The following is a 13,006-nucleotide window of genomic DNA, read 5'->3' as shown; positions in this document are numbered from 1 at the left end:
TCATGCCATTCAAACCTGCATTAAATAATAGCAGACCACCAAAATAGGCAACAGCCAGCCTCTGTACACCTCAGCTGCCTGCTACTGGGCATGACACTACTAGAGATAAGACTTCGTTCTATGTGCTGTGATGTAATCTCACCATACTTAATCTAACTTTATTTTGTGTCAAGAAACTTTGAATATAATTCTTTTTCTGAAAAAGTGCTTTTCAGAACAAATGTTCAAAGATCATTCCCACTGTAGATGTCACTTGAATCTATGGATTTGTAGTTTTTATCAAATTAAAATACTATTTGCTATTATTTCTTTATTTTTTCTGTCTTACCTCCTGTCTCTCTGAGTCTCCAATTACACATATGTTATGTCACTCACTAGTGTACCACAGGTTAGTGAGACTCTGGTTCTTTTTTTTTCCCCCAACCTTTTTTTTCCTTCTGTGCTTCAGTTTGGATAATTTCTATTAATATATCTTAAAGCTCCTTGTGTTTTTCTTTTCTTCCATGGTGTCTTAATTCATTGTTAATCCAATCCAATGAAATTTCCATTTAAGATACTGTATTTCAGGGCCAAAAGTTGCATTTGATAGTCTTTTTAAATGTCTTCTATTCTCACCTCATTAGGTTCACACTGGTTCACTTCAGATCCCTAAACACATTTATAATAGTTGTTTCAAAATGTTCATCTGCTAATTTCATCGCCTCTCTGATTTTCGGTTTCTTTTTTTAATGGGGTTCCTCTGCTTTGGGTTATATTTTACTTCCTCACATGTCTGGTTGTTTTTGATAAGATAATGGATGTTGTAAATGTTTCATTGTTCAGTGTCTTATTTTTGTTATCTTCTTTAAGTGTTGTTTTGTTTTGGCAGGCAGTGAAGTTGCAGAACAGCTTGATTTTTAGGAGTCTTATTTTTAAGCTTCGTTAAAGCATACCTAGAGTAGCTTTTACTCTGGCTCACTTAACCCTACTACTAAGGCATGACTTTTCTTGCACCTCAGTACTTGAATATTCAATGAAGTGTCTACTGTGGCTGCTCAGAACTCTAATATCTCCCAATCCAGTGTGAACTGTAAAATTATTTGGCTTATAATTCGTTGGTAGTTATTCTTTCCCAAATATTTTGTCTTTGCTTGACTTTTGGAATTTATGCATATGTAGCTTACTGTCCAACTCAAGACTCAAAGGGACCGCTATTCAGATTTCTGAACCTTTCATCTGATATTTCTCTCCCTTTGGTATTCTGCCTAGCAAATATCAGCCAGCACAGACTTCCTGAACTCTAGTCTGTCTTCACTGTCCCACAAGTACCTCAAGGTAGAAAGCCCAGGGGTCATAGGGCTTATCTTCTGCATTCTTTTTTCTCAAGGATCACTACCCAAGGCTGCCTATTGTCCAGTGTCTGCAAATAGTTGTTTGAGGCATTATATCATTTTTTCTAGTTATTCACAATGGCATGGTGAGTGCCGTATCAAGCACTTTGTTATGGCTGGAAGCAGAAGTCCCAGATACTTTTGATATATATGCCATCTCATTTAATTCCTACAAACCTGCTAGATACCAATTATCCCCACTTTACAGAATTGGCTTCTTTAGATTAAGTAACATGCCCATGATTAGATAGCTAGCAAGCATTAGGGAAGTAGAACAGATCCCAGTAGTGTGGTTAATTAAGTGTTCAGGGAAAGTATAAATGTGGAATGAAACACAGCAAAGCCCCAAGACCGACCTTTACCCTACGTCTTCCTCCCTCTTAAGTCCTTGAACTAACAGTACTCAAACCAGTTCATGAGATAGCTCTACTTCATGCATTATCATCATATTCATTTCTCAGTATTTTTGTAAAGGAGGACGAGGCTCAGGGAAGGAAGAAGTAATGAACTATTGAACCATTTCTTCTTGTTCCCAGTTATCTGTACAGAGACCATCTCTGCATTTCAGAAATAAGGATTTGTAGCAAACAAGCAAGCTACAAATAAATATGTCACAGGCTGGAACAATTCTGCAATGAAGAAATTTTTAGTAGGGGATTTTTCCTTCTTTTTTGTTTGTTTCTTCGGATGATATAACCTAGATAACTGCCATTCCCTCACACTATAATAAATACAATAAACTTCCCACCAAGCAGTTTGTTACTTGAAAGCTGGAGACCATCCTCATTTTTAGCTGTGTATGTGGGTTATTTAGGGAAATTATTTCCTGACTGAGGTTTGTTTGTCAAGTCAGTAAACGGGAGACTTAGAAGCCCTCTGTAAAAGCTTTCCTTCAAAGCCCTGCCTTCATTAATTTGCTGCAATGTTAGTGGCTGCTGTCTCCTCCATTTTTCAGCAGTGTTACAAATGCAGTTGAGGTTCAGGATCTCAGAAGAGATGTAAGACTTTTCGTAAAGAAAGATTTGGAGGCAGATCATGTGATTGTCACGGTGACCTATATAATGCCTGAATTTACTTATTAAGTTTTAAAGTTCTATACAAACATGAAGTAGCATTATTCTTTCATCCTTCTTCTACAAGCACATTGTCCCTTTAGAGTTGCTCAATATGCTCTTCAACCAGATAAAAAAGCATCTTTTTTTTTCATTTTCCTGATAGTCATTCTCTTAAAACTTCCATAGTTTCAGGGTTTCATGGTCACTAAAAATATTATAATAAGAACATTGTATGCTTTATTCCTTAGTAATATAGTAAACAGTCTTGTTTTTAAAAAACTACAGATTCAGGAGGACATTTGCAGGTTCATTACAGGGGTATACTGTACAATGCTGGGGTTTGGGCTTCTAGTGAATCTATTACCCAAATAGTGAGCATAGTACCCAGTAGGTGGAGATTTTGAGGTGGAGTAGGGTTTTCCAACCCCTCCTCTCAACCTTCCTCCCCACTTTTAGACTCCCCAATGTCTGTTGTTTTCATCTTTATGTTCATGTGTACCCATTGTTTAGCTCCTGCTTGTAAGTGAAAACATGCAGTATTTGACTTTCTGTTTCTGCATTAATTCACTTAGGACAGTGGCCTCCAGCTGTATCTATGTTGTTACCAGGGAGATGATGATGTTCTTCTTTATGGTTGTGTACTATTCCATGATGTATATGTACCAGATTTCCTTTATCCAGTCTACCATTGATAGACACGTAGGTTGATTCCATGCCTTTACTGTTGTGAACAGTGCTGCAGTAAACAAATTAGTGCAGGTGCCATTTGATAAAATCCCTTTGAGTAGATACCCAGTAGTGAGACTGCTGGGTCGAATGGTAGTTCTGTTGTTAGTTTTTGAGAAATCTCCACACTGTTTTCCATAGTGGCTATATTAATTTACATTCCCACGAACAGTGTATATGTATTTTTTCTTTTCTCAAAATCCTTGCCAACATCTGTTATTTTTTGACTTTTGAATGATAGCCATTCTGTCTGATATCAGGTGGTATCTCATTGTGGTTTTAATGTGCATTTCTCCAGTGATTAGTGATGTTGAGCATTTTTTCATGTTTATTGGCTGCGTGTATGTCTTCTTTTGAGAAGTGTCTATTCATGCTCTTTACCCACTTTTTAATGGGGTTATTTGTTTTTTTTCTTGTTGATTTGTTTTAAGTTTCTTAGAAATTCTGGATATTAGTCTTTTGTTGGGTGTATGGCTTGCAAATATTTTCTCCCACTCTGTAGGTTGTCTGTTTACTCTGTTAATTATTTCTTTATAGCAAACATTCTTTTTGCATTCTTTCTGGTAAAGTTTAGTATCTCTATGATGTGCATAGTAATTTCAGGATTTTGGAATTCTTTTCTTCTTGGAAAGAAAAGTTTCATTATTTTAGCCCTAGTTTCATCTCTGAAACTTCTGAAACTATTCCCAAACTGTTGAAAATTATCAGCAAAATTCTATAAATCTAAAAGACCTCAGAAAAAAGCTGGTCAGATAGCATACACTGTGTGAAATGAGACATGCAGAGGACAGAGAGAAGGGGCTAGAAGTAGAAAAACAAATGATCTTCAGTGTTTTCTTCCCCAGCAGTTTTCCACTCTGGCAGTAATCCTTTTAGAACTAGACAGGCATATAAAGCACAATGTAATAAATGAATACCAATGACAATCTTTTTTTTCTGGTTCATTAATTTTGCTTAAAATTGACTTGAAATGCATGTATAAGTACACGTCAGTGGTGACACATTCACTTTAAAGTTTTAAAATGTACTAATTCATTCTATATGTATTTATAGAAAGGGTTCTTGACAATAGATAAGTTATCGATGCTCAAGACCTTAAATAGTTCAGTTGAATCCTTTGTTGTAGTAATACGCAGTTTTTTTGTGGTGATGGTCATTAATAATTAGAAGATATTTTCTTGGATATTTATGTTGTTAACATAGTTTTCCAATTTTTGAAAAGTAGTCTTTGCTTTGTTCTATTTTTGACTATTTTTAAGCCTTCACGTTTTATGTCAGCTTCAAAATTAGATTCTCCAACAAGCTCAAACTTGAAACTTAGAGCTCTGGAATATCTTTAGAAAGCTGTCTGCAAGCCATAGTTGTAGTCTATTCTTAGAGCAGTACCTGACGGCAGTGGAGTTACTGCATTAGAGCTACCTGGGAGTGTCTGTGAAGAATAGATTCCCCTGTGAGGCCCCATACCCACTGAGGAGTATTTTGGGGGGTGGGCCCTGAGAATCTGCCTTTTAATTTAGCTCCGCAGCTGATGCTGTGCATACTAAGTTTTGAGAACTACTGTTGCCTTTTGGTATATGTCAGAGAGTTTGTCTGAGAGCATCATTCTCTAAAATGCCGTCAAGTGTTTTGGACCTCAAAAAATAGGGTCAAGGCTGGGCATGGTGGCTCACGCCTGTAAACCCAGCATTTTGGGAGGCCATGGTGGGTGGATCACAAGGTCAGGAGATCGAGACCATCCTGGCCAACATGGTGAAACCCCGTCTCTACTAAAAATACAAAAATTAGCCAGGCATGGTGGCATGCGCCTATAGTCCCAGCTACTCAGGAGGCTGAGGCAGGAGAATCACTTGAACCCAGAAGATGGAGGCTGCAGTGAGCCGAGATCACACCACTGCATTCCAGCCTGGGCAACAGAGCGAGACTCTGTCTAAAACAAAACAAAACAAAACAAAATGGGTTGATAGAGAGTTGAGTTTACTTACAGTGAATGTACTTCTGTTCCTTTTGCAACCACTAAGTCCAGGTCCTTTGAGTCTGAACACATATTCCCTTTACGTTGGGAAGTTAATAACTTTTTCTGCAGCTTCCAGTATTTGTGGGAACACTGATTCTGAAACTTTGTTAAGATTAAGGCAGTAGAGGTTTTTTTTTTCTTAAGGAAAGTGACAATACAATGTGCTTAAGTCTTAAAAAAAACTGTTAGACATTGCTGTATCACCTTTGTTCTTCAGTGTTAATGATCTTGTTAAATTATTGTCTTTTTTTTTTTTTTTAAGAACAAGTCTCTTGCTTGAATTGGAAGTATTAGAAAAATGTTTCTTAACTTGATGTGTGGACAGAATTCAGGGGTCTGTGAACTTGGATGGGAAATAATTTTTTCTTTATTTTCACTGACCCCAAGTTGAAATTTAGCATTTCTGTTAATTATGGCCATAGGCAGTAAACCACAGTAATTCGTTTACCTGTGATTTCATTGCCAATAGAAAGCACAGATATTTTCATATTATATTATTTGTTGTTGCAGATATTTCAAGAGTGTGTTCATCATGTCTTCAGCATTATAGTAGATACTAGACCAACTGCTACATCTTGTTATATAAATCTTGTGCATTCATATTTAAAATTATTTGATACTGTGCGCTTCAGTATAATTTCTTTTGAACTCTTACGTTTTTTATTTTATACTTTTACAAATATTATTCTGAGAAGGGATCTGATCCATAGGCTTCACTAAACTGCCAAAGAGGATCGGGTACAAAAGGAAAAAAAATAGGAAGAACACTTGTCTTGTCTAGAATCTTTTCATCCTAAATCATTTTCTTTTCTTTTTTTTTTTTTGAGATATTTCTCTTAAAAAAATTATTTTTCCTGTTATAGTCATCTCATCATTATATTTTTTTTAACTGTAGCTGACTCCACTGGAACCCATTCTCTGTACACAACATACAAAGATTATGAAATTATGTTCCATGTTTCTACCATGCTGCCATACACACCCAACAACAAGCAACAGGTAAGAGATCCTCCTGTTATCTGTGTTTTCACCCTTGTTTCATTTCCTCTAGAAGCCTAAGTGGCAAGTTTGTAAAATCTTAAACCAGAATTTAGTGTTGCACCTGTCACAGCAGCAGGAAGCTTTGTGCTTTGTGGAAGTACGGAGTAGCAAATGAGCTGAAAACAAATGAAGAGACCCAAATTTTAGGTTAACAGCCAGCTGGATGCCTTTGTGAATTAATCATTTGCTTTTCACCCATGGGGATTGAGGTTTTCATGAAATCCGAAGAACAAGTTGAAATCATTGGTAATTACGTGACTCTGCAGGGTTGCAAAGAGCATCCATGAGAGGGTGAAGTTTCATCTCAAGAGGCCAGTGCACAGAGTAGGAAAGTTCTGATGTTTCATTATAGATTTCAAAGGAGATATAGAATACTAACTTGGAAAAAAGTCAAATGTCAACAGAATGATATTCTTCCTTACCACGTTCATTGGGAGATAGCAAGGAACATAAATAACAATTGCGTATGTACACATCATACGCAGAGCTTCTCTTAAAATGTTCTAAAAGCTCAGTGCCCAATTACTAAAGTGTAAGTGAGGTAGGAAAATGTGGAAACGAAGAGGTGACAGACTGTTACAGAGCAAACTGGAAACTGGCAGTATTGTTTTAGGGAATGTGTGGTAGTTGATTTTTAAAAATATTTTAAAATAAATAATAGCAAATTGAAATGTAAAAGAACCAGAGAGCTAACACACTCTTTTTTAAAAGCTATTACAAACTTGAGCAATTCAGTTTTACTTCTGACCTTCAAATGGATATGAATTTTTGTTTTTGTCAGTTGTTGTGCTAACAGAGCACAGGCCAGCTGCAGAATGAATCACATCCTCTTTTACAGAAGTTAACCAAACACTGATCTAATCTAACACTTTATCACTTTAGGTTTGATTAAATCACAAATCTGGGTAACAAAGTTTTGCCTTTCATGATTGCCAGTGTAATAAAAAAATGGGGAGCAAAGCAATGAATCAGCTATAAATGTGAAGTAAACCTGTTTTAAGATAAACTCCCTGATCTGGACTTTGTTGATAATTTGTTTTATACAAATCCCAGATTTTAGCTCTCTTTGAAAGAAAAACACCGTGCTAAGAAAGGCATAATAAACTTATTATTCTGACCAATCAGTAGATGAAAAATTTAAGAACATTAGCAAAATGATCATTAAAGAGAGCATAAAGACTTATTCTGCCTGATCACTTAGAAGAGAAAGATGAGATTTATAAGGGTAAAAAATTTAGTAACAAGATTGGATTGATTATTTGTAACTAAATGAGTTGAAGTGGTAGGCAGAGAAAGTTGGCATTTAAATGGCAGCTCTCTAAATTATTTAATTTTGGAGTCTAATCAAGGCAAAAATGTTACAGTCCTAAATCATAATGAGAAAGAAATTGGTACTGCAACATATCAAGAAATTTTCACTCTCTAGCCAAAAAATTTATTTTCTTCTATATAGACTACTTTATGCTTGGGGAAAAAAAAAACAGGAAAAATGTATCTTAAAAAAATTTTTTGCAAGCATTTTTAATATAAATATTATTTTTCATTATATGTAGCATAAGATGGAAAAATGGATTTGTTTCTATTTGGGTCCTTTATTAAGACGTTTATTTTTATATGTCAAGCCATATTTTGAAGAAAGAATAACACTGCAGAAAATGACATAATCTGTGCAGGAATGGCATAACATGTAGATAAATAGTATTTGTTTTTGGTATGTCCAAGATCCTGAGTAGATTAATAATCTTTAATTATTGATATGTTCTGTAGAGCAGTCAATACACACCAGCCTTTATTTTCATAACGTCTGATTGTATATCATATTTAGAAATGAACTCAGAAATAAACCGCTTCATTAGAAGACAATTTGGGATGCTTTCAAATTCCTAAGGTTAAAAGTACATTTCCTGAACATTCTAACTGCCAATTCTCAACCCTAATCTAAAAGGCTATTGTTTCTCCCAGTTGGCAGCCAATACTAGATCACTGATTTTACTGGTGTGCAATTTGTATGCCTTAATGTCACTAGAGAATGTTTTTTTGAATACAAGTTTTATAAGTACAAGCTTATGTCTAATAGGTAGTTTATGTAAATGTCACACTTAGTTGTTTTTCTTTTTTAAAAGCCTCCATATAATAAGTATGAGAAACACAAATTTTATTCTATTTTTCTTTACACTATTGAATTAACTGCTGAAAGACACTGACCTGGGATGATCTGGGGTGCCTGAGTTTGAAAGCCACCCATCCAGCACCCACTGAATGGGAAACAGAGGGTGTCCCTAAGCAGCTTTCATTGCAATTAAAGAAGCTGTTTAAACCTGAAATTTACCTGCTTTTAATTGTTGCAACATTCTGGAATATTATTCTTTTCTACATGCCCAGCTTGTGACACAAAACATATATCAGAAAACACCTTAGCCACGTTTTCTTTCAATGAAGTCAATTAAACCAGAACATAAATTACATTGTAATTATTTCAGCCATTCTCATCTCTCAAAATCTTCCCTATGGCACTTGTTTTTCTTATGTGAAAATGGAACAAAACTGTTGTTATCGAAACTGAGGATTTGGAGATGTTGGGACCTGGCATAATATGCTAGATATTGGGTAGATCTATTTGAATGGCTGTATCTTTTATGCAAATTTCAAAATATTCATTTCCATGTTCTTCCTTAGAGGGAATAAGGCAGGCTAAAACATTGACAGTACCTGTGTAGATTACCTACCTTAACGTGTACTGATTAGTAATGAATGTTTTAATATATAAGGGAATTGGGGCGGCAGGGAAAGCAAATTATTGTCATTTATGTTGGTTGCTTATTTTTTCTTGTAGCTCCTGAGGAAGCGGCACATTGGAAATGATATTGTAACAATTGTTTTCCAAGAGCCTGGAGCACAGCCATTCAGCCCAAAAAACATCCGATCCCACTTCCAGCATGTTTTCGTCATCGTTAGGGTGCACAATCCCTGCTCTGACAGTGTCTGTTATAGGTGTGTATGGGTGTCACAGCAGGGGCGCTATGGATGTTGGCTGGTTATCACACAGAGGCCCCATTCAGCTCTGCATTCTGAGGTGGCAATGGAAAGTCTATTACTATTTCTTTTTGTCTTAAAACTGTGCATGCGGATGGCTGAATTCACATGATGATGTAATTCGGTGGCATTGACATTACCCAAGCATGTTGGTTAGACACCTGCCGTTTCCATTTGCACCTCCTCCTTAGGTGATGTCCTTCATCCATACCATCTGGTCACCAACCAACTAATTAGTCATATTGCTAATTATATTTTTCTTTTGGCATGGCAAGAGCAGAGAAGAAGGATTGTAATAAATAGGGAAGAGAAGTTAATTTTTTGAAAAGCATTGTTATTAAAGAAGCCTAAATCCTTGCCTCTGACTTACTTGATTCACATTAGCACTCTGACTACAAGCTTAGAAGCACTTTTGAAATTGTTTCAGTGTCACTTGTTGACGCAGTCACATGAGTATCAGAATTCAGGCCTCTATCTGTGGAGACCTTTCTTTGTAAGAATACTGGAGAGTTAGGAGTTGAAGGGGATAGGGACCTGTGATGCTAGCTTGATATGGGTGTAGTGCCAGAATGTGTAAGGGTAATGTTCTGGCATTTGTAAGATGTTTTTAATGTGCATCAGTTCCTTTCAAAATATGTACATTTAGCATATCTTTCCATCCCTAAAATGTTGTCTGCACAGAAAGTGACCAGTGCAGATTGACAGTTGGTGAGATCCACAGTTGTCTATCTTTAGGGGTAAGGCAAATTAATTCTAGGAGTAGAGTAAGTGTAGCTTAGAGAAAAAAAACAAGTAGAGGTTGTGTTGGTCTCCTGCTGGCTGTCACCATCCTTGCACGTCTGCTAATAACTGCATTGGTTGAGCTCTTCTTACAAGCCCCACACTATTCTAGACATCTTACGTGCATATCCCATTTAATGTTTAAAACCCATCAGGTAGATACTGCTTTTATCTCCATTTTCAGATGATGAAATTTAAGCCAGGTCACTTGCCTTGGGTTAGCTGGCTAGTGTTGAGCAGAATTAGACAGGAATGCAGTCAGTTTGATTCTAGAGCCCAGTCTCTTAACCATGCTGCTATGCCACCTCTCTCACATGCTGGGAAAGCTGAGTTTTCCACTCCGAGCTCCCAACACAGAGGCTGTTCCAGAACTTCTCAGGTGCTGAGCCTAGGAGAACACCCAAGACCAGAGAAGTCTGTAGTTTCCTAGGGTTGGGGCAGAAACCCCAACCATGAAGACCTAGATCTGAAACCTCTTATCAAGGAAATAGTATCTGAAAGCTGCTCTGGTTAGTTGTAGAATGAAAGCACAGAACAATTGACTATAATTGGGATGGATAACTATTTGCATTTAGAAAATACTCAATTAAAACATGCTGTGCACTCGATTCATGCAAAGGATTTCATACCACTTGACAGGTAGAAAGTTAAGCCCATTTTGAATGGGCACTCCAAAGTTTCGGGAGTGGAAAGCTATGCAGTTTCTTTTAAAGAGAGTTTCTTCTTTTCAAGCCTTTGTCTAAATCAGTACCGTCCAATGGGACTATAATGCAAGGTACATACTAATTTTACATTTTCTAATAGCCAGATTTTTTAAAAAGTGCCAAGATATAGATGAAATTAATGTTGACACTGTTTTTGACCCATTTATACATTTTATTTACTCAATATATCTAAATATTATTTCAACATGAATTAACATGTGATTTCAGCATTTAACAATTATTGTGACATCTCACATGTTTTTTGGACTAAGTCGTTGTAACCTGAAGTACATTTTAGACTTACCGCATATCTCAATTAGGATGCTAAATTTTCATTGGTGATACTTGATGTATATTTAGATTTCATAAAATTTACAATTGAAAAGGTAGATTTAATATACCCAGATTCTTCCAAATGTACTTTTTAAAATCTTTAAAATAACAGAATTAAGTATCAGTTTTTAAATCATATATTAATTAAAATGTAATGTAATTTGATATTCCTTGGTCCCACTAGCCACATTTCAAGTGCTCAATAGCCACAGCTGGCCAGTGGCCACCATAATGAACCGCACGAGTCTAAACAGACTGCTGAGGGAGGTGTGTTCGCCTTCTTCAGTGCTCTGTTTTTTTATTTTTATCATCCCTCCCCTGAAAATTATGATTTTTGCTTTCTCTCTCTTATTTTTAATCTGTTGCCTGGACAGCCCATCTTTTGAACCCCATCGTGTAACGCTAGGAGTCTTTGCAGGGAGTGGGGTACTGAACATCCCTGCTTAAGACATGTGGGCAGGTCTGGAATTTCCTAGTTACCAGGCTTGTTTGAAGGCCCAGCACACAGCTTTGAAGAGAATTTTGGCCTGTTTATCAATCCAAGAAAACATATCAGTTTGTAACATCACTGAAAGAAATCACAAGAGATTATAGAGTAGTGACCTTTGCATGTTGTAAACTTTAAAGGTCAATAATTTTTTGCCATCCTTGTCAAAAGACCAGCAGGCACACTTCCTCAGGTATGTGATGGGTGATGTCAGGAAGTGTTTGAAGGCACAGAATAAACAGGGCACCTTTCTTCTAGCCTTTAATGTTGGGGGAGGGGATAAGGACAAGCTTATTTTCTCATGAAAATAAATGTTATTATGAGGTACAATGGGAAATATCAATTTTCAGTTAAAACATGAGTCTTCAAAGAATTTTTACACCCGTGAGTTTTTCTCAAACTCCAGCCACTCCCCAAACTGCTGGGGATATGAATTTATAGGCCTGTTTTATTAGGGTGGTTTGGTGGAAAAACTTATACATGGGTTGATTTATACTTTAAATCTAATTTAATTTTATCCCTAAGTGGCCGGGCGTGGTGGCTCACGCCTGTAATCCCAGCACTTTGGGAGGCTGAGGCAGGCGGATCATGAGGTCAGGAGATCGACACCATCCTGGCTAACACGGTGAAACCCCATCTCTACTAAAAATGCAAAAAATTAGCCGGGCATGGCGGCGGGCACCTGTAGTCCCAGCTACTTGGGAGGCTGAGGCAGGAGAATGGTGTGAACCCGGGAGGCGGAGCTTGCAGTGAGCCAAGATTGCGCCACTGCACTCCAGCCTGGGTGACAGAGCGAGACTCCGTCTCAAAAAAAAAAAAAATTTTATCCTTAAGTGATATAGCTAGAGTAACTCAAATGCTTTTAAAACATTTTTTTATTTTTGTGGGTACATAGTAGGTGTATATATTTTTGGGTTACATGAGATATTTTTATATGGGCGTGGAATGCATAATAATCACACCAGGGTAAATGGGGTGTCCATCACCCTAAGCATTTATCCTTTGTGTTACAAGCAATCCAGTTATACTCTTTTAGTTATTTTTAAATGTGCGATTAAATTATTTTTAACTATAGTCACCCTGTTGTGCTAGCAAATACTAGGTCATGTTCATTCTTTCTAACTATTTTTTGTACCCCAAGTGCTTTTTAGCATTTAAAACCTCTCGGTCCCAACTTTCTCCACCATGAACACACATATTTATTTACTTACACCTACCTGGTATCTGAACTGCGGAAAGGGGAAAAGTTTCCTTGAAAGAGTGTTCTGCAGTAATAGTGCAGAGAGGTGTGGGGTCATTACAGACTGAAGTTATATGGGTGTTTATGAGAAGATGGGATTTGATGTGTGTGTTAAAGCATAACTGGATGGAATTCAGCGGGAAAAAGAGAAACCATTCTAGGAGTGGTCAGTGGAAAGGACAGAAGCCTAGTGATGGGAAGGAGGATGGAAAGTACAATAAAA

General features: G+C 36.8%; 1 protein-coding gene across 18 annotated transcripts in view; it reads left to right on the top strand.

The window, feature by feature from the left end:
* The window catches only part of SIPA1L1 (signal induced proliferation associated 1 like 1), a 410,818-nt gene that overhangs the window by 326,534 nt on the left and 71,278 nt on the right, over positions 1-13,006 (top strand). For all 18 annotated transcript variants that reach the window (XM_017961310.3, XM_021941336.2, XM_021941338.2 and 15 more), the window contains 2 exons: positions 6,061-6,164; positions 9,040-9,197. In XM_017961310.3, coding sequence (XP_017816799.2) covers positions 6,061-6,164; positions 9,040-9,197 — 262 coding nt within the window. The remainder of the gene's footprint in view (positions 1-6,060; positions 6,165-9,039; positions 9,198-13,006) is intronic.

Source organism: Papio anubis, chromosome 7 (assembly GCF_008728515.1).
Source record: "Papio anubis isolate 15944 chromosome 7, Panubis1.0, whole genome shotgun sequence".
In the NCBI taxonomy this organism is placed as follows: Eukaryota; Metazoa; Chordata; class Mammalia; order Primates; family Cercopithecidae; genus Papio; species Papio anubis.
The sequence above is the reverse complement of the archived record's forward strand: the minus strand, read 5'-3'. Positions and strand labels throughout refer to the sequence as shown.